The sequence below is a fragment of the Molossus molossus genome, unplaced genomic scaffold (genome assembly GCF_014108415.1).
Source record: "Molossus molossus isolate mMolMol1 unplaced genomic scaffold, mMolMol1.p scaffold_m16_p_18, whole genome shotgun sequence".
Lineage (NCBI taxonomy): Eukaryota > Metazoa > Chordata > Mammalia > Chiroptera > Molossidae > Molossus > Molossus molossus.
In genome coordinates, this window is record NW_023425353.1 from 65,328,695 (window position 1) to 65,356,124 (window position 27,430).

Sequence of the window (27,430 nt, forward strand, 5' to 3'; positions counted from 1 at the left end):
CCTGTACTAGCATCCACTGAGTTGTTCTCAGACTAAGGAGAGTGCATGTATGTGCAAGAGAGAAAGCAAGAAAGGGGTCAAGACGAAGGCCATAGGGACAGAGAGGAGATGATAAATGTGAAAAAAAATGTTTAAGGCACAATCAGCAGGACTTGACCATTTACCATAAGTTCAAAGAAAGAAAGAGTCAAAGATAGTTACAATAAAATAATGGAGCCTAGGTGCCTGGCAAATGATGTCATGATAAGGCTAGAAAAGGACGCATCACCGATGTGAAATATAATACCCAGAGAAGATTCCTTCTTTGGTTGTAAACAAAGTTACACAGATATTTCTTCAAATAGTAGATTTTCCATTTGACTCCCTCTTGTTTCTGCCTCTCAGCTCTACTCAGAGCACCTCAGGATCCCCAGCCCATCCTGCAATAGGCCTGTTTTGTGGCCTATTGGCTTCTGTGGGTCTCTAGTTTCATGCAGCATCCCAAGCCCTCCTCTTGATTTGGTTTGTGTTGTCTGCCAGACACTGCTTGCCTCCCACAGGTAGTGCTAATTACCCACCTGAGACATGACTATGAGACTCTGACCACTTCTGACTCTGGCCACAGCATTCACACTAAAACTGGTCCCAAACTGCCTGCCCTGTTTATATTTCTAGGCTGTGCTTCTAATTGACAAACCAGACAAGTGATGCAGGAGTTGAGGTGCTGCCTCACCTGGGCTCCCTGCACTCAGGAGAAGGCCAGTTGGCTACTACTCTATAGCCCACTGCCTCCTCCTGCTGATCTGCCTTTTATATTGGCATTACGAAGTATATAGTAAAATTATTTATGTTAGTTATATTAGCAAGGTATCAGCATGGTCTTTCCACTTTGTACCTGCCATAGTGTCCATTTTTTTTCTTTCCCAAAACTGCAAACGTTTTATATAGAACAGAGCAGGAGAATGGTTGTAAACAAAGTTACACAGATATTTCTTCAAATAGTAGATTTTCCATTTGACTCCCTCTTGTTTCTGCCTCTCAGCTCTACTCAGAGCACCTCAGGATCCCCAGCCCATCCTGCAAGAGCAGCCTCTTCTTTTAAGGCTTTTACCTTTCAAATTCAGCACCCCCTCTGCTGGTGAATTAGTCTCTCTAATGCAGTTTTTGCCTTGCCCCTCTCCTGCATCAAAGCCCCGGTGGTGGTTGCTAAAAATCAACTCCTTTGTCAGGCAGCCAAGGCCCTCTATAATCAAACCCTTACCTGCCTTTTTCACTTCACTTCCTCTGTACCTCAACCTGTGCCCTTGGTTCCAGCAAGCCAGCCTCTCATCACCCCTTATAAGTGCCCAGGCTAAAACTGAGAGTGACATTCTAAACCAAAGGCTGGAATCAAAGGACTTACAGATGAAAATAATAGTATATGACAGCGTTCATATTTAATAGCTAGAAACCCCAATTATCATGTAAAACAATAAAATTATGCTCTAAGTCCTCTGGTGGTCATAATATATGTTTATTACCCAAAAGTCCCCAAAATACTAGAATCACTCTTTGAACTGGAAGAAACTTTAAAGAACCATCAAGCCCATCTGCCCCCTTTTATAGCAAGGAAACGGGGGCCCAGAAAGAAATAGTGCCAAGGCAGATAGTGGTAGAGCTGAATCTAGAACCCACTAATGTTCTGTGCTGTTCTGCCAACAATGGGACATTTCTCCAAGACTGGTTTTCTGGGGGATTTGTATCACCGATCTCTTTCCTCTATAGTCACATCTTATATGAGAGCATGTTGTACTCACTAAGTTTGCACACAGACCATAGATAGTTGATGCTAAGCTATCAGGTGCCATTGTTAGTCTTTTAACCCTGCCAACGCCTTGTTCCCTTATTACAGTATTATAGTCACCACTGTCCAGTACCTGTCTTCTGCACTGCACAAGAATTTCACAGAGACAGACTTCGACTTTAAGGTAGGAGCTCCTGAGACCCATCACTATCTTTGTAAAAACACTAGAAAGCCAAAAACCAAGCACACTGGTTTTTTTTTGTTTGTTTGTTTGTTTGTTTTTTACTTAAAACAACCATTGTCTTTTGCTTACAATTTTGTAGATCAGGAATTTGAGAAAGACTCGGCTAGGTGTCAACTTGGGGACTGGAGCAAGCTCACTGATTTTTTTTTTTTATCCTCACCTGAGGACATTTTTCCATTTTTTGTACAGATAGAGTGGGAGGGAGAGAGAAGAAGAGAGAGAGAGAGAAACATTGATGTGAAAGGGACACATCGAGTGGCTGCCACCTGCACGACCAACCAGGGCCGGGGACAAACTGCAACCAAGGTATGTGCCCTTCGGGGGAACCGAACCCGGGTCTCTCCAGACCGCTGGCGGACGCTCCAACCGCTGAGCCAAACCGGCTAGGGCTCACTGATTTTTTTTTATTATTAACATGTTCATAGTATCAAATAGCTTCCAAGCTTGATAGTGACTAGAATATATCACCTAGAGCGAGCTCTACTTTGGGAGGTACTGGGAGCCAGACATCCATGAGTATGCTTCCTAGTCCAGAATTAACACTGTTGACTTCAGAGGAGTCAAGAAAGAAAAAAATAAAGTCTTATTTGCAAAGATATTTTAAAAGAAAAAAAAATGAAGATCTTAAAGTTGTAAAATAAATTCTGTGCTACATGCATATATTTAGAATCTGTCCTTGCAAGGTTACAGACTCGGGCTGTCATGTTTTCTTTTTCTGTCTCTCTAGGTGTGGAATTCTTATTTTAGCCTGGCAGTTCTGTTCATAAATCAACCAAGCCTCCAGCTAGAAATCATCACTTCAGCCAAGAGGAAGAAGATTCTAGATAAGTAAGACATATGTCTCTTATTCACCTCCTTGCCACATGCCCAGATGGGGTTGTGTTTCCTTGGAAGGCTCTGTCAGAAGTCCGCAAGGTTCTCACTGAGCTTGCTTCCCAAGGAGCCAAGTGAGAGAGTGTCGTTGAGAGCCAGATGACTTAGTATTTTGGGAAACATTAGAAATAGTGCTGAAGTACTGGCCTCATTGGGTTTGTAGCCTTGTATTCCTGAACCTTCTTCCACTAATTGGCTCTCCTGTGTTACTGTTTCCAGGTATGGGGATATGCGTGTGATGATGGCTTATGAACTCTTCAGCATGTGGCAGAATTTGGGTAGGTCCTTTTTCCTTATTTGTCCCTTCTACATATTGCATATCCAAATAAAAAGTGACAAGACTAATAACTTCCACCAGGCTTTAAGAATGTTAATTTAGACCCAAGAAATCTTCACATGTCTTTAACATAACACCTCATATGGATAGTGTAGCACGTGTGCACCAAGCCTGTGGCAGGAGAGTTAGGCTGAGAAATAAGACCCCAGTTATACATATTCACAATTCCTTTTTTGAGAACTAAAAGTCAAAAGGAAAAAAAAGGAAGATGAGGGCTCCAGTAGTTCTTTCCAGTTTGAGAACTCATGCCTGTAAGATCCTCTCTGCTCTTTGTGTCCCAGTCTGGATATTGCACATGAGCAAAGGCAGCTATGCCTGTTAATAAAGACTGAAACACTTCTTGGGTTTCTGGAATTCAGGCATGCAGATCACATTCCTGACATCCAATTGCATGAAAATTGAATGTAAGAAGGAAATTTCAGCCCTTAGGTGAGATTGGTTTTAGTTTCCTTTCTTTTGATAACTTCTCTTTACAGTTTCTCTAATATCCACTGCTTTGGATCTAAAATTTTGAGGGTTTGGGGTAGCATACTTGGATTGCCCTGGTGGCTAGGTCAGCCATCCTTTGGTACTGGAGGCTTTTAGTAGCCTGTCAGAGTGCTAGAGAAGCTGTTGTTGCTCTTCCTAGCAAAGTCTGCTTTCAACTAAGCTCATGGTTCTGAAGCCTTAGGAATAATGGTCATAAAATATTATAGTCCTTCATTAACCATCCCAGTCTCAAACATTAGAAGAACAAGCAATGTCCTACCAGCAAACACTAGGGCCGTCTACCCATGAGTGGAGATGCATTTCCCCAACCAGCCTTTTTATCTTCAGTACTCTTACTTCCTGCATCCAGCACAGTTTGGGTGTAGACTCTAAAATTCCCAGGAACACAATGAACTAGCAGGTGCACCAAACACCAGAATCAACCTCAGGGCTAACATTTTATCCTTAAATAAGCTGTTTAAAAAGAAGAAATTGCCCTGGCCAGTTTGGCTTAGCGGTTAGAGCGTCGGCCTGCGGTCCAGAGAGACCCAGGTTTGGTTACCGCTAAGGGCATGTACCTCGGTTGCAGTTTGTCCCTGGCCCTGGTTGGGTCGTGCGGGTGGCAGCCACTCAAAGTGTCCCTTTCACGCCAATGTTTCTTTCTCCCTCTCTCCCTCCCACTCTATCTAAACAAAATATGGAAAAATGTCCTCGGGTGAGGATTAAAAATAAATAAATAAATAAATAGAAGAAATTTAAAATGATGCCAAATTTGCCTAATAAAGCCAATCTTTTCTTGTTGTTTTTGGTGGAAATGGCATTTTCTGGTCCTCAAGCGTTTATTTTACTTTGCTATAGCAGGCATTATTACAAGCCCGCAGTTTGTCTCTCCTCCTTAGAATCTGAAGGACTGAAGGCTCTGGCAGATGGTTCACTCTGTTTCACCATTGCAAAGAAGAGAAAAGTTCTGTTCATGGTCCTCAGGACTGACCCTGGCTTCTGGGACCATGTCCCAGATCAGGCCAATTGCAGGGAAACCCACATCACCCACTTCCCATGAAACGGCCTCATTAAAAAGGTTGGATGCCCGGCCAGAGTGGTTCATTTGGTCGAGTGTCATCCCATGCACCAAAGGGTTGCTGGTTCAATTCCTGGTCAGGGCATGTATCTGTGTTGCAGGTTTGATCCCCAGTCGGGGAATGTACAGAGGGCAACTTATCCTGTGGTCTGAGTAGATGCAGTTCTACCATCAGAAATGCAATATGAAGACTAGGGGCTGGGGGGCACCCAGAGAGAGTCTCTAAGCCAATCTACGGGAGTAAGGCAGGGCTGTGCATGAGGCTCCTGATAACTCATGAGGGGACCTCAGGCATTCATGAACACAGGCAGTGAAGAAGCCCCTGGACTTCAGACCTCTAGTGACTGGACCAAGGATTGAACATCCTCATCGCTAAACTGCCTCTGAGCTAGAGGTAGAAAACCCAGGGAGTGTGCCTTGTGTGTTTAGATGGGTTTTTTTTTTTCTTGCTAAATAACTGTCATGAGCAGACTATATGAAGCTATCACAAGTTACTCAGAAATCCTGTTCTGTCTGGAGTAGTGAACTCGGTTCCTTGACCTCAGAATGATTTTCAGGTAGTTAGGGGAACTTCCCAGTAAATTCTTTGGAATGGCAATTTGTGCCTGTTGAACATCTGTTTTAACTGGGCTGGGTCAATTTTATCCATGAATGCCAAAAAGCCAGGAGAGGGACTGTCTCAGAAAGGCATAGGGGAGAGCTTGCTTTGTTCTCAGATGCTTCCAGTGCAGATCAAAGCACATGCTGTGGCCCCACTTGGGAAGCTTCCGTGAAGGAGCAAAGCAAGCATAGACTAATATATCTGTTGGGTTTTGTTGTTCAGGTGAACATAAGATCCACTTTATTCCGGGAATGATTGGTCCTTTTCTGGGTGTGACACTGGTCCCACAGCCAGAAGTGCGGAATATCATGATTCCCATCTTTCATGACATGATGGACTGGGAGCAGAGAAAAAATGGCAACTTCAAACAGGTAAGATGACACCTGGCAGTGTTCAGGGTGCTCTCCTCTGAAATAAACCTTTTCTGCCCAGGAAGGTGACTCAGATGGCCAGGCTGAGGTTCCTGTGGGGATGAGTTGTAGCTTGGCCATCTTGAATCCTATTAAAAGGTTTTTCTCTTACTTGCTGGCCAGAACTGATTTGTGGATTTTCCTCATAAAGTTAGAGGCCAGAAAATAATCTGAGAAAAGGAATGAATATCATATGAAAGGAACTTTCTGATCAAGGGGAGAATGACTAAGACTGTAACCTCCTAGTTTAATCCAGGAGAGGGCCTTGGGAGCATGCTGTTCTTCCTCTCTGGGGGGTCCCCAAGGTTCCAGCATTTCTAGGGCTAGAGCCCAGACCAGATGATTTCTCATGGCTCGGGGTAGCCCAGAATTTCACAGACTCCTATACAGAGGAATGGTTCTAGGAGGTGTAAACCTTTGGCTTTTCACTGAGTGACTTCAGGCTGTCTTTCAATGCAGTTCTTCTGCCATCCCTGTGATGGAGGAGATGCCCCTGCCTATACGTATATCTATATTCAAGGAATGGGACTAAGACCCATAGGGGTCAGTGGTAGGGGAGCCGATTTTAGCTAATAAAAGAAATAACTTACTAGCGACAAGAATTGTCCACTGAGCTGGTCTGCTTTGGGAGATTGGGAATTCTTCTTTGCTGGTGGTTCCCAAGTAGGAGCTCCCAGGAGACCTCTAAGGGGAATTTCTGTATTGGCCTGGGGACTGTACCACTTTTGCACTAAGCTCCCTACCAACTCTGTGATTCTGGGATGATCCAGTGGTCTTACAGTGAGTGACTCTTAACAGTGAGGAACAGACCAGGCAAATAATAATTTTTAAATTTGCTTTGTTTGTCCAGCCGTGTGGCTCAGTGGATTGAGTGTCGTCCATGGACTGAGAGATCCTGGTTCAATTTCCGGTCAGGGCACATGCCCGAGTTTCGGGCTCAGTTCTCAGTAGAGGGCATGAAGGAGGCGGCCAATCGATGTTTCTCTCTCACATTGATGTTTCTATCTCTCTTGCCCTTCTTCTCTCTCTAAAAAAAATCAATTAAAAAAACAATTTAGTCTGGCCATTGTGGCTCAGTGGTTGAGCATCGACCCATGCACCAAGAGGTTGCCAGTTCAATTCCTGGTCAGGACACATGTCTGGGTTGTGGTCCCAATTCCCAGTGGGGGGCATGCAGGAGATGGCCAATTGATGTTCTCCCTCACCGACGTTTCTTGCTCTCTCCCTCTCACTTCCTCTCTCTCTAAAATCAATAAAGACAATTATTTTTTAAAAAAAGAAATACAGATTGCTGTCTCCCCATTGAGTTTCTGGTGGGAGCCTGAGAATTTGCATTTCTAACAAGATCCCTGGTGATTGATGGTACTGGCCCAGGGACCCATTTTGAGAACTCTAGGGAACTGCTCTACCCATGTTTGCACTGTTGTATCTCTGCTGCTCCAGGTCCCCTCCCCACCTTTGCCCTGTTCTGGGGAAGCACAGTCTACCTGTACCTGCATGTGTGAAGGGAAATGTCTTGTTATAAACAGACCCTGCTTCCCTTGGGAGGCTTGTGACCAGCTGATTGATCAAGTGAGACAAGACAAGATTTTAATTGGGAATGAGCTACCTTTGGCTTCTAGGCCAGCTCTACCTGACTTTACTTAACCCGAGACAACAGAGAGAGTTGGGTGGCATCAATCCTTAAGGACCCCTTGTCTCAGACTTGCTGTTTCCTGTGAAATGTATATTTAAGCAGATGACTTATCAGGACAAACATAAATGTGTGACGGTCCCTGTCCCGGCCATATACCAAACCATCTTGTTTTCTACTAATGGGGTCTCAGAAACCATTATTGCCCTCAATGAATTTCCTAATTCAATTATTTTATTATTTCATTACCTTAGGACTCTTTGGCCCTATGTGGAAAGACAAAATGCTTCTGTTATAGTTAATTATTAAGTATAACCATGCCATATTTTGTTTATATGAAATACCTATATAAATAATACCACGATACCACATTTTCAAGGCTAATGAAGAGTTTAAAAGATTTTATCTCACATCATATACAGCTAATTTCTTGCCTCAGAGTAACCCTAATAAAGCCTATTAGAAAAGCGGCTGAGCCCTGGCCGGTTTGGCTCAGCGGTTAGAGCGTCGGCCTGCGGTCCTGAGAGACCCGGGTTCGGTTCCCGCTAAGGGCACGTACCTCGGTTGCAGTTTGTCCCCGGCCCTGGTTGGTCGTGCGGGTGGCAGCCACTCGATGTGTCCCTTTCACGTCGATGTTTCTCTCTCTCTCTCTCTCTCCCTCCCACACTCTATCTGAACAAAAAATAGAAAAAGAAAAAAAAAAATGTCCTCAGGTGAGGATAAAAAAAAAAGAAAAGCGGCTGAGCACACTGAACACCTTGCAGAACAGCAGGCAGCAGTAACAAATGCACTCTTGTCCCTTACAGCTTAAGAACCCAGCAAATGCAGGGACCCCAGTGATGGCCCAAGGGTTCAGGTCCTGTGGGGACAAACAGTGGAGCCTCTTTCCTGAAGGAGGATCTCCAAAGGAAACCCATCTCCCTCAACCCAGCCTAATGGCAGTCAGACCCCCAGCTTCCTTCCTTTGTAACTGGCTGACTAAAGGGTAAAATTCTAACCAAATGTTTTTTATACATACAAATTGAATGAACATATTTTTAAGAAAGAAAAACCTATAACAATGGCCTTTTTTGTATCCAAAATACTTTCTGTCCAGGGAGCTCTTGCTTTTTGCCCCTAGACTGGGAAAAGAGAATTATTAAGTTCCAACTTTTTTAAAAACCACTGGAGTGGGAGGTCTTCCTGGCTGGAGAAGGCAGGGTGGTTTCTTAGGGCTGGAGGTAACATTCTGCCTTCCCTAGGATTTATTTGGTGCAAGGGCAAAGTAGGAAGCAGTTCCCCACTGTCCTCATCTATCGCAGGGTTGGGCTCCGGTTTATAAAGTCTCTGCTTCCCTCTAGGTGGAGGCCGAGCTGATTGACAAGCTGGACAGCATGGTTTCAGAAGGAAAAGGCGACGAGAGCTACAGGGAGCTCTTCGGCCTGCTGTAAGCTGCTTCAGTCCCAGGCACCCACATTGGGGAAGGGTGTGAAGAGGGCTAATGAAGGGTAGGGGTGCAGCTGTGCTGGGCTGGCTTAAGAGAATGGGTATCAGGAGAGACTTGGGTTGTTCCTAGTGGTAGCAATGATCACAGACTCTACAGAACACAGTTTGGGGAATAAAAAAAAAAGTGGCATTGTGACAGCAAGCTCTCTCAGAGGTTGCAATAATTGACTGAAGAGGCAGAGACAGGTGATCATTCTGAGCTCCTACATTTGCCCTCAGGAAAAGGATCATTATATGTCTTCATAGCATGCACTGTATCCTGTTGGGCAAATAGCTCATGGGGACTCAATGAGGTGCTGAAAAGCGATATTAATTCTCTGCTTTGTAAGATTGTACAGTCAACTTGAAAAACACTAACATGGATTTTGTGACTTGTACAAGTCATATACCCTCACCAGGCCAGTTTCCCTGTTTGTAAAACAGGGTGGTTGTACTGAGTGACATCAAGGGTTCTCCCAAGCCCATCATTCATGGCTTCTGTCTTGAGTTCATGGAGACCAAGAGGCCTTACAGGACTTGCCACAGGGCTAAGTTCAAAGGGAGGGACTCACTGGGGCCACAGTCCTCCCAGACAGACAGTGGTGTTGGGTATTTTGTCTTTCTAAAAAACAAAATCTTGAGACATTTATAGCTCTAGAGTCTCCTCCCCTCTCATTTCCAACTTTGAGATTTTCTCTGTTTTAGTGCCATTTTGAAGATAAACCTGTAACACACTTTTCCAGTAATAATACTATACATTTGCTTAGAACTTTACACTGTACAGAATGTGTCGACATTTTCTGTTTAATCCTCACAACACACCTGTGCAGCAGGCAGGGCAGATAATATCCTGATTAATGGAGACAATAAAACTAAGCTCAGAGCAGTATCAGCACACCCATGGCTGCACAGCCAGTGAGAAGCAGCTCTGGGGGGAGGGCCCAGATCTTCTGGTTTTAAGAGAGGGAAGTCTTTCTGTTCTGCCATGCCCACTTGGTTCCTTGATGAGTCACACAATAAAATGTGAATTTATTTGAAATTTAAATAATTATAATTTGTGAAAATGAATCCATCTTTTAGTATTTCTCTTTCAGCTGAAGCTGTTGTTTCTAATTGTGGAAGTAAGGAAGAGAAATATCTTCCTAAGCAACTAACATATGACTTTACTACAAAGGAAGAAGCATAAAAATAACTTGTAATTACTAATAGTGTTTCACAAAGTCTTCCAAAATCATATCTGAGAACTGAAAGCCACTGATAACATGGAGCAGCATTTCCTAATTTGTGTTTTGGGGTAGATTATAGATAGGTATTCTGGGGTGGGGGAAAGTGGGTCATGGACTGATCAGTTTAGAAAAGACTCAATTGAACAGGCTTCTGTAATTGTAGAATTTCTTAAAGCCTTTAATGTGCAAAAAAAAAGTGAAAATCTGCAAAAGGAGGATGTTGTGATCAGCACTTCCCATGCTTGTTTGCTCACAGAATACCTCTCCCTGACGTCCAGGACAGCAGAACTCTACAGAACACAATTTGGGGAATGCTGACCCAGTGGGTTTATCCACATGGGTCATAGGCCAGAGCCAGTAGTACTGCCTTCTCTTTTAGTCACATGGGAAACCCTCACTTTCCCAGAAGTTTCGGTTCAGGCTCTACACTCTGTGCAGGGGAGATAGTCAACGTCAAAGCAGCATTAACAGCTGCCAGGCTGTGGGTGTGAGTCCCCAGTGATGTGCCCCTAACTGGGCCTGCTAGTCCAGGTGACTTTTCATGACCTTAGGGAGCTAGGGACAGTATAGAAAGGAGTCAGGAGACACCTATGGGAAGACAGAGGATCTCAGAAGCCAAGCTCTTTAGAGAAGCCAGAGGTTGTCCTAAGGGACCAGAAGCATGGGGCTGGCGAGTGAGAAGAGGACCTGGGCATTTAGCTCTGGCTCTGGTACATTTTGCATGGGAGCATGCCCTGATAGTAGAGATGGCGAAGTGTAGCTCCTGGAGAGCCTCATGCTGGGCCCTAGAGAGTGGTAAGAATCTTTCACTTGTACATAAAAGGTTGATTTATATGTTTGCTGAGGATGGACCTGAGCAGTGATTGAGACAGTCAGCCAGTGCACAAAGCCAGACCCGGCCCTCAGGGAACTCTTACTCAGCTGCTTCTTCACAACAGACCTCACAGTGTACACCAAAAGGAGCTGGGGATTTGAAACCCCTCCCTCAGTTCAGTGACATTCTTAGGATCGTGTACAGGGCAATGGTAAATATGTTTATTTGTTGTTGCTTATTCAGTAATTGCCTTATCATTGCTTTCTGCTGCATGGAATAGAACCCAGCTATTTGGGCCCTACCCCAGGTAAGACTGCAGTGTGGTAAGTCTGCTGTCTCCAGATCCATCACAGGCCCCATGGGCTCTAGGATCTCACTCCTGTGCCCAGGGAATGCTCGTGAATTGTGTATTGTGTTTGTTTCCCTTACGCTTCCACAAATAGCCTGTTGGAGAAAGTTGAACAGGAAACATGGCGTGAGACTGGCATTTCCTTTGTGACCTCCGTCACCCGCCTCATGGAACGCCTTCTTGACTACAGGTATCTTCTCAGGCACCTACCTGACCTCTTCTCTGGTCAGGATACTCTCTCTAGCAAGGACATCCCTTGACCTTAGAACTGAAACCATGTGCCCTTCAGGGGGGGATTGTTTTGGTATTGGGTGCCATCACCAGTCATTAAGAATCTGCTGATGGAGCCCTGGCCAGTTTGGCTCAGTGGTTGAGCATCAGTCTGTGGACCAGAGTGTCCTGGGTTCAGTTCCCGCTAGGGGCACGTACCACACACACACACACACACACACACAAAGAATCTGCTGATGGAGAAAGAAAAATATCACATGATCTCACGTATTTGTGGAATATAATGAACTAAACAAACTGCTGAACAAAATTAACCCAGAGACATAGAGGTGAGGTACAGACTGACAAGCCTCAGAGGAGGGGAGCATTGGGGGGAAAAGAGATAAATTACAGAACTTATATGCATGTATGCATGACCAATGAACATAGACGACAAAGCGGGGGAGGGAGGGGGGAAGGGGAGGAGGGTGTCAATGGGGAAAAAATGAGAAGCATCTGTAACAAAAACAAATTAATAAGTAAAAAAATAAATAAATTTTTTAAAAAGATGCTCAACATCACTAATCATCAGAGAAATGTAAATTAAAACCATAATGCGATATCACCTCACACCTGTCAAAATGGCTATTAGAAATAAAGTAATGAAAAAGTATTAAAAAAAAAAAGAATCTGCCCTGGCCAGTTTGGCTCAGTGGTTGAAGTGTCGGCCTGAGGTCCAGAGAGACCTGGGTTCGGTTCCCGCTGGGGGCATGTGCCTTGGTTGTAGTTTGTCCCCGGCCCTGGTTGGGTCGTGTGGGTAGCGGCAATTCGATGTGTCCCTTTCACGTTGATGTTTCTCTCTCTCTCTCTCCCTCCCACTCTATCTGAACAAAAAGTGGAAAAAAATGTCCTCAGGTGAGGATAAAAAAAGAAAAAGAAAAAGAATCTGCTGATGGCCAAAGCGGGTATGGAGAGGGAGGGAGAGAGGAATGGGGAGAGAGAGAGAGAGCACGGCGCCTTCCTGGGATCCCTCCTAATATGTGGGCCTTCTTGGAGCCTTGATAGTCCCTGGCAGGTGTATAGTACATATCGACTGATTGGATAAACTTACTGAAAGATTATGCAGGAACCAAGGAAGTCTTCTATCCCAAAGCAGTTTAGTTCAACAAGAACTTACTAAGAAAATAGCTATTTAAAGCTAATGTATATATATTTATAATATATATGTAAAGCTAATACACAGACACACACACAAATAATCAATAGGTTGTACTCCAGAATGACTTAAACCTATAGTATGAGTTTTATGCTGGCATGAACCTTAGGTACTCAGAGAAGTATCCCTTCAACTCTTGAGTTACTGTCTTCAACTTTTTCATGAATCCCAGACATTCTGTGTCAGATATAAAAATGCTTGTTGGTAGCAACTACATTTCCCAGATTAGGAAGCAAAGCCCTGGAAGGGTTTTCTTAGTGCCCTGGAACCAACAGGGACAGAGCTGGGGTTGCCAAGACCTTGGGGCTCTGTTGTAATCTCCACCTGGAAGAGGGAGCCAGAAGTCATGGAGCCTTTTTTCCCCAGGCCCCTCGAGTCACACAGGGCTGCCCAACCACTGGTGTAGGCACAGCCAGCCCACTGCACACAGCCACACCCAGATGTTTTAAAAGCCTCTTTTAGGAGAGTCTTCTTGGCTCCTCCTCCAGGGGAAGCATCGGGGAAGCAGTTTTAGTTGGAGAGCATCCCATGGGTTGGATCACACTAATACCTCAGTAACACTACAGTTGTTTGTGTCCCAGAGGCACTGCTTCATGCCATGGGATACTCATCTACGGTCTCCCTTCTAGGGATTGCATGAAAGGAGAGGAAACAGAGAATAAGAAGATCGGCTGCACAGTTAACCTAATGGTAAGAGGACATGGCTCTTCTCCTGTCTGCCCTGTAGAATCATTTCTGTCCTTTGGCTTGGCGTTCCTACAGTACATGGCTGTAAGCCTAAGAGTTTGAGTCAGGACATCAGTTCCATTACTGGCATCTTGGAGATCTGCACCTCTTCCGTCTCATTCCCACTTGGGAAAGGAATGAAATGAGCTTCTCTTTGGACAGAGGTCTAGCCTAGCCTCTTGACTAGGTCCCACCAACCCTGACATACCCTAACTCCCAGTCTGCTTTGATCCCCAGTCTACACTGGCACTCTTCCTCGGTCTCACTACTCAAGGCTCCCGCAGATCTGCCAGTGGCTCCACCCCAAGCAAGTGTCCCTTCTAGTGGGTCCTTCCCCTTTCTGGTGTTAGCTGCCTCCACAGCCTGCCCTCCCACTCCTACCCAGCATACCAGGGGTGTGACCAGCTGCCTGGAGCTCAGGTATGGCCTCCCGGGTCACAGTCTCTCTCATCGTTAACTGTATTTCATTTTCTGTTACAGAATTTTTACAAATCAGAGATTAACAAAGAAGAGATGTATATTCGCTACATCCATAAGCTTTGTGACATGCATTTGCAGGCTGAGAACTACACAGGTGAGTGGGAGAGGGAGAGCCATGCCTCCCAGTGAGGACAGACTGGATGGATGTGCACAGCTGGCAGAGAATGGCTCTGGACTGGTGTCTGCCAGATCTTAGCAGAGTGTTGGGGCCTTGCTGCCCCTCACCTCACTCCTTTCCCTCAACTGCTTTGTAACATGTGGTGGAGAAAGCAGGCGAACTTCCACTTGTGCCTCTGCCATGTCCTCTGTTGCCTGAGGCTGCTGTTCCATTCTCCTTGCCTCCTATGCCCCCCTTTGAGGCCTCATGGGTGACTTCCAAATTCTGGTGTGCCAGGTTCAGAGCATCCTGAGCTCACTGTCACTCCTCACACATAGAGCCTTTCTGAGTACCTTCACAGCTGGAATTAAGTGAGGCCTTCACACAGGAACAGGTGCCTACCCCTGGACTTCTAGAATTTGATGGTAGACCTGACTTGCCATCTAGGCTCTTCCCCTACAACTACACATCAGCCACGTTGAGCTCCCAAAGGACAATATGGAGAGGGCTTTCTGACAAGTTCTTTCATTGTATCTACAATTTAATCCATTACAATGGTCTTTTCTAACAGAATACATTTAAAAGCATTTCATTGTGCCTGTCACACACTGTTTACTGAGCCCTACTCTGAGTCAGGAGTCCTGTCTGATCACCTTGTGCCATTGTTCCCCGCAAATAGCCACCTTCTTTACTGTGGTGATCAGCCACTACATCTCAGCCATTGAGCCATAAAACTTAAATGCATGTGCTAGATAAGGAAATTCAAGCTATTGTCCACAAACGCTACTAGAAGTACATGGATTTATTGAAACACAGAATCCTTTTTTTCTTATTTCTAGATATTAAGAGTGTTTGGCGTAGATGCCACCTTTTCTGACTACACAGCTTGGCAAGAAGTAAATGATGACTGAGCTGGCCCTCCCATTCTCTGCATCCACTCCCACCCATGATCCCGGCTACTCCCTAAGAGGGCAGCGGAATGATAGACTGATAAATTCCATGTATCAGTAGCAACATTTACTAAACTGGAGGACAGGGCCATGACCAAGAGGCTGGGTCAGGGTTTGGACAGAGAGAGGGTAGAGGCTATCTCCGTGGCCTGGGGAATGACATCTGAAAATAATATGTTGTTTCCTAAGCTTCAAAGGCAGGCCTTGAATGCCTCAGGGGCTTGTCCCCAGAGAGGACAGGCTCATAGACCCAGGGAGGAGGCATGTACATCCCTGGGCAGGAGGGTCCAGTGGCCAGAGGACAGGCAGAGGCAAGGATGAGGAAGAGCCTGGAGAGTCTCTGCAAGCAAGTGGGCCTGGCTAAAACTGGAAGTAGGTCACAAAATAATTAATGAGGTTCTTCATAATCATGGAGTTCAGACCTGAGTAGTACCTTGAAGGCCAGGCAAAAACTAGAATTAATTAACTTTCCAATAACCACTAAAAATGAGCAAAAAGAACAGGAAAGAATAGATGATATAGTGAGGATCCTGAGCAGCAGCTGTAATTTGATATGATTCATTCCGTGGAATTTAGGGAGCCATGGTCTTTAGCTGCTGTTATATATTACCCCCTCTAACTGTTCCACATGTAGGGTAAAGTGTCACTGGGCCTCTGCCCTGGGTCCAGCATCAGCTTTACGTTCCTCTAGGAATGGAGCTTCTTGTTCCAGGCCCATCACATTTATCACCATTTATACTTCCTCTCTCTGATCCTTTTAGAAACAGTAGAGATGAGGAGAAAGGGTCATTCCCAGGGCTATGCAGAGATCAGAACGTGAAGGTAGAGGCACTGAGGTTGGCTCAGGGAGGGCAGAGAGAAGCCTTGGTCAGTGCTCACCCCTAAGAGCCAGTTCTGATAGGCTTAGAAAGGAAGCTCTAGTCATTTGAACAGAAAAGAACCCAAGAGCTCTCTCTGACATGTCCATGTCTCCCAAAGCAAGACAACCTGTACAAAGACTCAGGTAGCTGGGTCATACATCACCTGGAGCCCAGAACAAGTGAGGCTGTGGGAGGAAGGTGTCTACCAGTATCTTTGGCTCCTTCATGCTGTGGTCAGAGGTTATTGGCTGGCAGCAGCTCCTCTGTCTCACCTTTGGTATCTAGTGTCCCTGACTTGGGCTGCACGTGCCTTGCCCTGGCATGCTACCCAGTCCTTAAACTCCACATTGCCTGGCCCCACAGAGGCTGCGTTCACTCTGCTCCTCTACTGTGAGCTGCTGCAGTGGGAGGAGCGGCCTCTACGGGAATTCCTGCACTACCCATCTCAGACCGAGTGGCAGCGGAAAGAGGGGCTGTGCCGCAAGATCATCCACTACTTCAACAAAGGCAAGGTAGGGTCATTCAGAAAGCCTTTCGCCCCTCAGCTTCTGCTGTGACACTGTGGGACAGCAGCTGCAGAGTGTGGTGAGTGGGTGGATGCCCATGTGTGTGTATCAGAGTTAGAGGCAGCATGATTTTCTCTGGCAGGGAAAAAAAAAGCTGATTCTGTAGATTGGAGCCAGTTCTAGTTTGGGGGTGTAAGCGACAACTCCACATGCCAGCTTTGCACATTTATAAATGCTAGTGCTCCTACAGCAGGGCTTCTGGGCCCCCACTTCTATTTACTAGATGTGGCTACCTAATCTGCCCTAGAAAGTGGGCTGTGAAAATGAATGGATTTTAACCCTAGCCAAAGTAGCCCTGCACTGCCCCTTAATGGTACGTGTTCTTATCTTGGATTTCTCTTCTTCATAACACAGCCTAGGCTTTTTTATTGGGGTTATCCTCCATCGGACTCGATGCTGTGGGTGGCAGGCATTGTCAGCACTGACTCAGGCTTCCTTGTGGATTCCTGGCCATCGTGCTTCCATCTCTGGGAGAGCTTCTGGTGGCCCTCTGCCCACCACCTTCGCCATACACTGGAAAAGCTGGAGCATGTAACTTGTCGAAGGTGTTTTCATTACTCAGCTTTGAGCATGTTTTGTTTGTTTTTTATCCTCACCTGAGGACATTTTTCCATTTTTTGTTCAGATAGAGTGGGAGGGAGGGAGGGAGGGGGGAGAGAGAGAGAGAGAGAGAGAGAGAGAGAGAGAGACATCGACATGAAAGGGACACATCGAGTGATTGCCACCTGCATGACCAACCAGGGCTGGGGACAAACTGCAACCGAGGTACGTGCCCTTAGCGGGAACCAAACCTGGGTCTCTCTGGACCGCAGGCTGACGCTCTAACCTCTGAGCCAAACTGGCCAGGGCTAGCTTTGAGCATGTTATAAAGACTGAAATAGGATTATTCAGGAAACTCTAATGGCTGAGCCCCTAACTTGATTGGAAATTGGTTTTCTAAAATGAGTTTTTTCATCATAGAAAAGGAAGATTTAAACATTAGCTTTTGCCATACATCAGAAAACATTTATCAATTTTATGTAACATAAGAGACTTCTGTGTTTGTCAAAACATTCACATGTGCAGGGGATGCTCTAGTGAGCACCTTTCTAAAACCTTGGGAACTGTCATGTAACCCAGCCCAGAAAGGAGGCCCATGCTCAGTTCTGTCAGTGACACCTGGCTGATGTGCTATGCTGGTCCAAAGCCTCCTCTCCCTGCTGGTCCAGGACTGGACTTAGGACCCCATGCCAGCGCACTTTTAGGACTGTCTTCCTGGCACATAGCTCACCTAAAGCTGTCACTTACCCACATGCCCAGCAAGCTCTCCCCACTTGGAGGAAATGGCATAAGTGTGGTGTGAGTGGGCATGAGTGCTTTTAGTATATTCTCTTTTCTTTCCATGGGCAGAGAGTGCAATTGGAGCTACCCTAATCTGACGGAGCCTACCAGTGGGACATGTGAGCATTAATGGCCCCCTCTTCCTCTCACACTTCATAGTGTTAGAAAAGTAGGTTTGAAGCTTAGTATGGACAAGGGAGTGAAATGCAAAACCGCCCGAGTACTGTGGATGAGTTGGAAGGGAAGAAGGACTGGGAGGCTTCATAGGCCACCTTCTTGGGGGTCTTCCACTGCTAGCAATCCTGCCTTTGCTGTGGATTGCTGGGGGAGCAGGTTCTGTGCTTAGTACAGACCCCTCAATGAACTCTTCCATGAGTTCATCCTCAAAGGGGTATTTATCAGAGTCATTTTTGGGGGGCTCATACAGAAGGTCCAACTTCTGTTCCTGTGCCTCAGTATGTGATAGAACCAGTGGGTAGGGTTAATCAGTTTTTGGAAAGTATTCAGGGTTTTTTTGTTTGTTTGTTTTTTCTTTTTTTAAATATATTTTTATCCCTTAGAGAAGAAGGGAGAGAGAGAGAAACATCGATGTGAGAGAGAAACATCAATTGGCTGCCTCCTGCACACCCCCCACTAGGGATTGAGCCCTCAACCCGGGCATGTGCCCTGACTGGGAATTGAACTGGGACCTCTCAGTCTATGGGACAATGCTCAATCCACTGAGCCGCACTGGCCGGGCATGTTTGTTTTTTCAATAGCTCCAGAAAAGCAAGACCTGAATGTTATAGGATAAGTAACAAAATCTTGGAATCCCAGGGTTTGCCTTCTTTTCCAGTTTGACTAGAGTGAGCCCTAAGTCAGTGCAACTTTTGTGTTATCCTGGGGGGGAGCGGTAGGAAGAATGTGGAAAAGCACACATCTTCCAGAGCTGGTAGGAGTGATTGCATTTTAGACCCTGGTAAGGAGTTTAAGAGTTGCTATTCCTCCTACTAGGAGGAAGGAAACCAAGAGGAAAGATGTAGATGTGGATGCATTGTACCTGCGGCACATTTCCTGCCTGTGTTTAGAGGCAGCTCTCAAAGTCCCCAGACCCGCTCTGGCCAGGTGGCTCAGTTAGTTGGAATGTTGTCCTGTACACCTAGGTTGCAGGTTGGATCCCAGGTGGGGTCGAGTGTAGGAGGAAACCAGTGTTTCTCTCTAGCATCGATGTTTCTCTCTCTCTAAAAAATCATTTAAAAAACATTTCCTCAGGTGAAGATTTTTTTAAAAGCCCCGAGACCCACCGGTTTTCCAGCACAACCCCTCAAGGCTGGCAGAATATCTTAAAACTCTTGGTCCTGGCTCACTCTTAAGGTAATTGGCGGTGGGGAAGGGCTTAGAGCAGCAGGGCTACAAATTAGGGCAGAGATGCCAGCAAGGCAGATGAGCATTGATCCCAGTAGGGGAGAAGACCTGCTTTACTGGGAGCTGCCATCAGCAGGTAAAGTGCCTTTAGCCCACATGGGGCCCTCATCACCTAAATGAGCAGTTCCCCAAAGGGCACTCTTGGTAGGCAGGCCAGAAGTCTGCATGCAGCTTAGCTGCTTAGCCAACTGCCTGTCAGGCAGATCCTGTTGTGGGGCCCTTGGCTGAAACCTGCCCAAGCAGCACTTGGACCCAGGGAAGGGACTGACATGTGCCCCCTTTAAAGCTGAGATGTGGGGGTGCAAGAGGCTTTTTAGCTCCCTGAAGCAGAGGCATTGTATTGGGGCAGGAGTCAGGGTCTATATAAAATTCTCTTTTTTTTTCAATATTTTTAATTGGTCCTGCAGTTTTAATCCATATGACATTAATCACTTTAAAGGATAGAAATAATATGCTCTTTTTGAGAAATACAGACCCAAGTGAAATAAATACTGTTGTCCTTCGCCCTGATGCTATTTCAAATAGTAAATATAGTCCTGCCCAGCCAGTGTGGTTCAGTGGTTGAGCTTTGACCCATGCACCAAGAGGTCACTGGTTCGATTCCTGTTCAGGGCACGTGCCCAGGTTGTGGACCAATCCCCAGTCGGGGGCATGCAGGAGGTGGCCAATCTATGTTCTCTCTCATTGATGTTTCTATCTCTCTCTCCCTCTTCTTTCTTCTCTTTCTAAAAAAAAAATCAATAAAGAAAAAAAAGAAACAAAAATATAGTCCTTATTGTTTAAACATTCATACTGAAATACCTATGGGTGAAAGTATGTGAGATTTGCTTCAGAAATTATGGTGAGGGCCTGGCTGGTGCGGCTCAGTGGATTGAGCATCGTCCCATGGACTGAGAGGTCCTAGTTTGATTCCTGGTCAGGACACATGCCCTGGTTGTGGGCTTGATCTCCAATAGGGGGTGTGCAGGAGGCAGCCAATCAATGTTTCTCTCTCTCTCTCCCTTCCTCTCTCTTAAAAAAAAAAAAAAATCAATGAAAACATATTAAAAAAAAAAAAAGAAAGAAAGAAACTAGCCCTGGGCGGTTTGGCTCAGAGGTTAGAGCATTGGCCTGCGGTCTGGAGAGACCCAGGTTCAGTTCCCACTAAGGGAGCGTAGCTCGGTTGCATTTTGTCCCGGCCCTGGTTGGGTCGTGCGGGTGGCAACCACTCAATGTGTCCCTTTCACATCGATGTTTCTCTCTCTCTCTCTCCCTCTCTCTTCCTCCCACTCTATCTGAACAAAATATGGAAAAATGTCCTCGGATGAGGATTTAAAAAAAAAAGAAACTATAGGGAGGAGTCAGTGGGTGGAGCATGAGTGATACAAGACTAGCCATGAATTGGTCATTGTTGAAGCTGCGTGATGAGTACTTAGGGGTTCATTCTTCTATTCTGTTTTTTCATGTTTAAAATTTTTTATAATATAAAACATTTAATTAGTATTTAGATATTAAGAAGAAGAACCTGACTAAAATATCAAGCAAACCAGTGATTCCCAGTCTAACCAAGAGAGAAAGCACTATTTTAAAAAGAGGAAATAGACAATATTGCTCCTTAGTGAAGGCCACTGCAGCCCTTCTCAAGCACCTGTTAGATGGGCCTGTCACCATTATAGGAGCCACACCACAGAAACAGCCTGGGGCTTGAGTAAATAAGCAAGGCTTATCTGAAGCCTACTTTAAGATTTGAGTCTTTCTATAAAGAAAACTGTCAGGTTTGGTTTCCATGCTTGTTTTTGAGTTTAAATAATCTTAATTCAAAGTCATTGTTTCCTTTATTAACTCATTAAATCTTTATTGGGTACCTGCTCGTGCCTAGTACTGTCCTAGGCTCTGAGGATAAAGTAAATAAATAGGGTCCTTGCCTTTATGCAGTTTATCATCTAATTGAGACTACTACAAAAACGTAAGTACTGTTTTTAAATAAGATAACTTCAGAGTAATGAAACAGAGAGTGGAAGCACCTGTCCTTGGCAAGGTAGTCAGGGGAAGGCGTCTTGAAGATGGTGACATTTGAGTAGAAACCTGAAAGCTGTGCCTTGAGCTAGAAAGCCAAAGTGCTCTGTGTTGTGCTCTGCAAATTGGTTTGAGCATATGGTTTTTGTGACATGTGAGTTACAGGAGACCTTTGGTTGTGCCCTCTGATGTGTATCGTGTGGGCTTCGGCCCTTCCAAGGATGCCTGAGGTGCTAAAACCTTGTTCCTATTTCTGACGCAGAGCTGGGAGTTTGGAATCCCACTGTGCAGGGAGCTGGCGTGTCAGTATGAGAGCCTCTACGATTATCAGAGCCTCAGCTGGATTCGGGTGAGCTTTGTCCCTACCCCCACCCCAACCCTGACTGCAGATGCCAGGACTCTTCTGGCATCAGTTTCTGAATGAGTGTTCCCTACAGGCCCAATGCTTTGGTTTAGTGCTTTTGGACATTAAGGAGGAGCAGGGGCCCAGGTTTCTGCCTTTGTGACCCTTGCAGTTTGGCAAGGGAGCCAAAACACACACTTGATAAATTATTGTCTGATCCAGACTGGTGCTGAAGAAAAGGAGAAGCAGCACACACCGGGGGTGGGGGGTGGGGGGGTCAAAGGAGAAGGTGGCAGCTCAACTTTATGAAGAAGCTTTTCCTAAAATAATTTTGTTCAGGGATACTTCATCTGAAAACTTGGTTAGATCTTTCCCTGCTGTGGCTTATGGTCACTTTCAGGCACCTCGTTCTTACTCCCTTCTTTGAAGCAAAATATTCAAAAATTAAATGAAATGCCTCATGGACTTTGAAGGTCTCCACCAAATTTTTTTTTTGGGTGCTGGTGCTGGGTTCTGAATTTTAACAGCTGCTGAGTTCATTGACAAAGAGGTCAGCAGTCTCAGCTCACCCTTGTCAGCATGGCTAGCTTGACTGTGTACCCTGATCCCAGTCGGGATTTGGGCTTATATAATAAACATAGCTTTCTAGCATTAGCTTCTTACTGGTCTTTGAAGGCCACTCTTTCCTGGCAGACTGGCTTGATTGAATACATTAGAGCTATCTTCTCAGTCAGAAGTCCAATGAGTTTTTCTGAATGTAAAGCCAGGTCAGCCAAGACTGAAAAACTTACCAACATTGGAAATGCCAGACATCATGGTTAGTAGTTCAACTTTTAAAGTTTGAAGTCTCCTACATTGGAACCAGTACCAGTGATACTGACAATTGAACCTTCCTCAGTCAATAAGCCTCTTTAGCTACATGATAGATGAATAAAAGCAATGCAGTTGAACTGGTGCAAAATGGTGCTGAGAATTGCTGTTAGCCACCTATAAGCAACACTATCCCAGGGGCAGTTGGTGTAATATCAGTGAAAACCAGAAATCCTGGTGAGGGGTAGGGGGGTGTTGTTAAATACACATGTTAAATGTGTGCCTCTGAAAGTGCAAGAAGCCTGGGTCTCTATGGAGCTGGTTCCACCCACTGGGAAGAACACACAGAGCAGCCTCTTGGGAAGGCAGGGGCAGCCTATCCCCACCCCACTATAATATGACAATGGAAGAGAAGGGCGGCTACCTCTTCCACCATGCAGCACCCTGGGGAGAGCTGATCACGGCTAGGGGCTCCCTTCTCCTCTAGACTGAGTTGCTATGTTCTCTTTACAAAAGACAATGTCTACTTGGGCCTGGAGGACTTGCTTTGGACCACTAGCAGTCAAGCCAACCTGAAGGCAACTGCTTTTCTCATTTACAGAAAATGGAAGCCAGCTACTATGACAACATCATGGAGCAGCAGCGCCTGGAGCCTGAGTTCTTTCGGGTTGGCTTCTATGGCAGGAAGTTTCCTTTCTTCCTTCGGGTGAGTCCATTCAGGTGGTCACAACAACTTAGATCATATTTTACACATAATTCATTCATAAACTGTCCTCTTTTTTTTTTTAACCTTTTTCCCTATTTTATTGACTACTTTTTTTGAAGGACTGACCAGCCAACAAAAGGCATTTGGCTTTACCTGCTTGGACTGGCTGCCTACTTAGACCCTGTTTTGCTCTGCTGTACTATTTTATAGCTACTTGAAGCATGAGGGGGTTTTCTTACCAGATCAGCCAAGTTTCTGCAGGATATTACCAGGGTCTGAGAATATCACAAGTATGTTTAGAAGCCTTCCAACTTCTGCTTTCAGTACCTAGACTCCTCCATTGTGACTGTCTTAGCCAGACAGGACACCAGTACAGTCCTGACCTCAGCAGTAGGCTGGCCTCTTAGGGTTCATCATTTAAATTGATGGTTCTTCCCCCTGATTGCACTGGAGGCTGTTCAGCCAGGGTGGAGAACTGTTGATTTGAGACAACCTGGAGGACAGTCCCCTTTGCTCCTGGGGCTTGGTAACTGTCAAACATTGGATTTGGCTGTGTAAAGCCTTTCTAGACAGCTATTTCTTTGCCCAGGATGAAGACAGACATTTCTCTCCACCAATACCTGGAAGGCTGGACTGGGATATAAACAATGGAGGGAATGACTGAGCATAGATGTCCTGACACCAGTTGAACAGTTGTACAGTCAGCCCTCGTTTATCGCGGTTAATCAGTTCCAGACTCTATTGTGATAAATGAATTTCTGCAAAGTAGGATTCTTTTTTTATACACAGTCATCCCTCGCCACTTCGCGCTTCAACGTTTGCAGCTTCACTCTATCGCAGTTTTTTCAAATACTATACTTGAAAAAAACCGCAATAGAGTGAAGCTGCAAATGTCAAAGTGCGAAGTGGCGAGGGACGACTGTAATCTTTTTTTTTATTCAGCAGATGAGAGGCTCCAGTAGAAGTCAGCGTGGGTTTGTGGGCTGTAGCCCATAGGGATTTGTCATTCTCAGATTACCTCAATGAAGCTGTGCTGATGAAAGGACCCTGGGGCAGCAGTTGAAACCTAAGAGGAGCTCTGATTGTTCCCAGTTCCAATATCTCACCAACATTCAGTGTCCACAAGTCTCAACAAGCAGATGGGAAGGTTCATAGAATCCCTTTGATATGTTGGGATCCTGTCTTATTGAAGAAATCACTTTAGCCAGTGAGCAATAATAAGCTAGGTATCACATCACAGGTCACCTGTGCTTAATGCTCCTTTTATTTTATTTATTCTTTTTTTCTTAATTAATTTTTTTGTTTTCCTTTATTGATTTTCGAGAGAGAGGAAGAGATAGAAACATCAGTGAGAGAGATCATCGACTGGCTGCCTCCTGCATGCCCCCCACTGGGGATCAGGCCCACAACCTGGGCATGTGTCCTGACCAGAAATCGAACCGGCGACCTCTTGGTGCGTGGGTCAACGCCCAACCACTGAGCCACACCGGCCGGACTAATTAATTTATTTTTGTTACAGATGTTTCTCCTTTTTTCCCCCATTGACACCCTCCTCCTGTTCCCACTCTCCCCCAACCCCAGCGTTGTTGTCTGTGTCCATTGGTTATGCTTATATGTGTAAGTTAACCAATCTGCTAGCAACGGAGTCCAGGCTGATCACATTTCAGATGTAACGCAGGTCAACTTGCACATTTCCTGGGCAGTAATCATTCTAGGCTAAAAGGGAACATGATTTCTGTAAGAACTAATAATACTGATAGGGATAGCCAGCACACACTGCATAATTGTGATCCCCAAGAAGGCTCTAATTCCATTTCACAAGAGTGATTCTAGTAATAGAATGTGAATGAGCAGAGGACCTCCTCAGGAAGGTTGGGCCTCTTTCATGTTCTAGGGACGATCCAGCCCAGGCATTTCAGAAGTAGCATATTACAGCAATGGAGGTGGAGGGTAGCAGAAGAAGACAAAGGAATTCTACGAGAATTAGAAATCCTTTGACAAATTGATGATTCTAGCCCTGGAACTTATTTCTTTCTCATTTCATCTTTGCAAATTATGCTTTATTGTCATTTTATTCTCCTTTTCAGTCTCATAATTTGTATATCATAAACTCAATTTTATTCTAAAACATCATTATTTTGGATATATGATACAAAAGCAGGCCCTGGTGTCCCCCATTTCTATCCCTGCCAAACAGGAGGTCTCTGTCATGCTTCAACCTGGCTCCCACCCCTCATGCTCATGTCACAGGGCACATCAGTGTCAGGGCTCTCAGAGCATTCTGACAAGTAGGACCTGGCATAGAACCTGTACCTGAACCACCCAGATTATGCTCAGAATGACAGTCTGAATGTTCAGATGTGGTTCAGACAGTCTGAATGTTCAAATCATCCATTTGTCAAAGGATTTCTAATTCTCGTAGAATTCCTTTGTCTTCTTCTGCTACCCTCCACCTCCATTGCTGTAATATGCTACTTCTGAAATGACAGTCTGAATGACAGTCTGAATGTTCAGAGTGCCAGTAATGGAAGAAGAGTAACAGGTGGTGTTAGGAAATAACACCTGTCAGTCTATCCCTATGTCTGCATAGGACCAGTGGCTAGGAGTGATGTTCCATGCATATAAATCAGCCTGGCCTACCCACATGCTGCCTTCCCTTCTCTCAGTTGCTCAGTTCATCTGTAGCAAATGGAAAAAGTCCTAGAGGAGGTAGCTGGTAGATGGCAAGGACAAAGTGCAGACTAGTGGCAACCAGATCTGTCTTGTGTTGGGGTGCTGGGGCTCTTGTCTGAGCAAACTTGAAACCAACAGTGAGCCTCAAGGTCAATGCTATGTGCTTTCCTTCTGCTGGGTCTTCCCCAAACACATAGTCCATTGATTACTTTAGCTCTGTCAGCTTGATTTCTCTGGGCCATCTGCTTGCCTCACTTCACAAATGTGATTATCTAATAATCTGCTCAGAGACAGGAAAACATCTGCCCTCCCTTCTTAGGGGAATTTGTTTCTCTTCATTTGACCCATGAATAGATACTGGTGAGGATTATACATTTATGAGTGGATATAAAAAGGCCATTTCTTCATAATTACATTTTTTGTCAGGTCTACTTCTCAAGCAAAGGACTTAGAAATGTCTCTGTCCTTTGACCACTGGTGTGTTCTGGAGAGTCCAGCCTGTTTCTTCTGACCTTGACTTCCATTATGGTGTTGCCCTTCCATTCTGATCCATCCAGACATGTGGCCCAGCCTTAGCTGAGTTTTCCCATAGTAAGAGAACAAGTGAAAGGGGGGTACAAATCCTATTTCAAGAAGGCTGAGGTCCTTCGAGGCCTGGCCTTTGATCCTCCCTGTACCAGGAAGCATATACTGGCCCTGTGGGACCTCTTCCTGTCTGTTCCTCTGAAGATATGCAGGAGGGGCTGCCAGTGCCTGATACTGTTTTGTCAAAGTGGATCTGGTAGCAGCTGGGCAGGCAGAGAGATGTCGCAAGAGGGCTTCAGAGGAACTTCCCCCAGCCACCCACTCTTGACCAGGTGTGAGGTCAACAGAGCAGCAGGATTGGGGGTGCCTTGTCATGACTTTAGTCCACAAAGGGAAAAAAAGGAGACCTAACCCAAATCAAATATGATATAACACAGGTTTTAAGAAATTTGAATTTAGAATGATATCAGTTTGTTCTGCTGAGATATTTGCAAAGGAATTGCTGCAATAAACAATTCCTAAATACCTACCACCCACTGGGCAGTGTATAGATAGTTTCTCCCAGCTGACAAAAGTGACTCTTCAGCCCTGGCCAGTTTGGTTCAGCAGTTAGAGCATCAGCCCATGGACTGAAGGGTCATGGGTTTGATTCCCAGTCAAGGGCATGTACCTCGGTTGCAGGTTCGATCTCCAGCCCTGGTTGGGGAGCATGCAGGAGGCAACCAATTGATGTGTCTCTCTCACATTGATGTCTCTGTCTCTCTGTCTCCCCCCCCCCCACCTCCCTCCTTTTTACTCTATCTGAAAAATCAATAGGAAAATATTCTCAGGTGGAGGTTTTTTAAAAAGTGATCCTTTGAAAGCACACATACCTGGAAGCCTCTCTAGTCACTCACTCACCAATTCTCCATGCACACCTTCCCAGCTATGCCTTTTCTGGTCTTGGTTGTTGTTGCCCTGGTTGTTTTTGTACCCATGTAGATTGTCCCTCCCTGCTCCTCCTACCAGGCTAACCCAGCTGGACCATTTAGGATTCTTCCCAGGCATGGCTTTTTCCAGAATCCCACCCCTCACCTTGCACCCCTTCCTGGGTGCCCTCCATCCTCCAAACTTCCTGGATCCTGTGCCCCCTCTCCATTGCTATATCCCAGTGCAGTTCTCCCTTCTCTCCTACCCCTTCTTGACCATCATCTCCCTTAGGGACTGAGTGCTGTGTCCTATGCCCACCCCAGGCTCCTAGGACTTGTTTGTGAGATGAGTAACTGCTGACCCCATGTGGAGCTGGGGCTG

General features: G+C 45.5%; 1 protein-coding gene across 1 annotated transcript in view; it reads left to right on the forward strand.

Moving 5' to 3' along the window:
- Window positions 1-27,430, forward strand: part of DOCK3 (dedicator of cytokinesis 3) — a 247,386-nt gene that overhangs the window by 200,347 nt on the left and 19,609 nt on the right. The window contains exons 28-39 of the mRNA XM_036267098.1: window positions 1,871-1,946; window positions 2,734-2,834; window positions 3,099-3,157; window positions 5,586-5,734; window positions 8,747-8,832; window positions 11,191-11,217; window positions 11,354-11,449; window positions 13,315-13,375; window positions 13,892-13,985; window positions 16,162-16,310; window positions 21,346-21,432; window positions 22,838-22,942. Of these exons, the coding sequence (XP_036122991.1) occupies window positions 1,871-1,946; window positions 2,734-2,834; window positions 3,099-3,157; window positions 5,586-5,734; window positions 8,747-8,832; window positions 11,191-11,217; window positions 11,354-11,449; window positions 13,315-13,375; window positions 13,892-13,985; window positions 16,162-16,310; window positions 21,346-21,432; window positions 22,838-22,942 (1,090 nt within the window). The remainder of the gene's footprint in view (window positions 1-1,870; window positions 1,947-2,733; window positions 2,835-3,098; window positions 3,158-5,585; window positions 5,735-8,746; window positions 8,833-11,190; window positions 11,218-11,353; window positions 11,450-13,314; window positions 13,376-13,891; window positions 13,986-16,161; window positions 16,311-21,345; window positions 21,433-22,837; window positions 22,943-27,430) is intronic.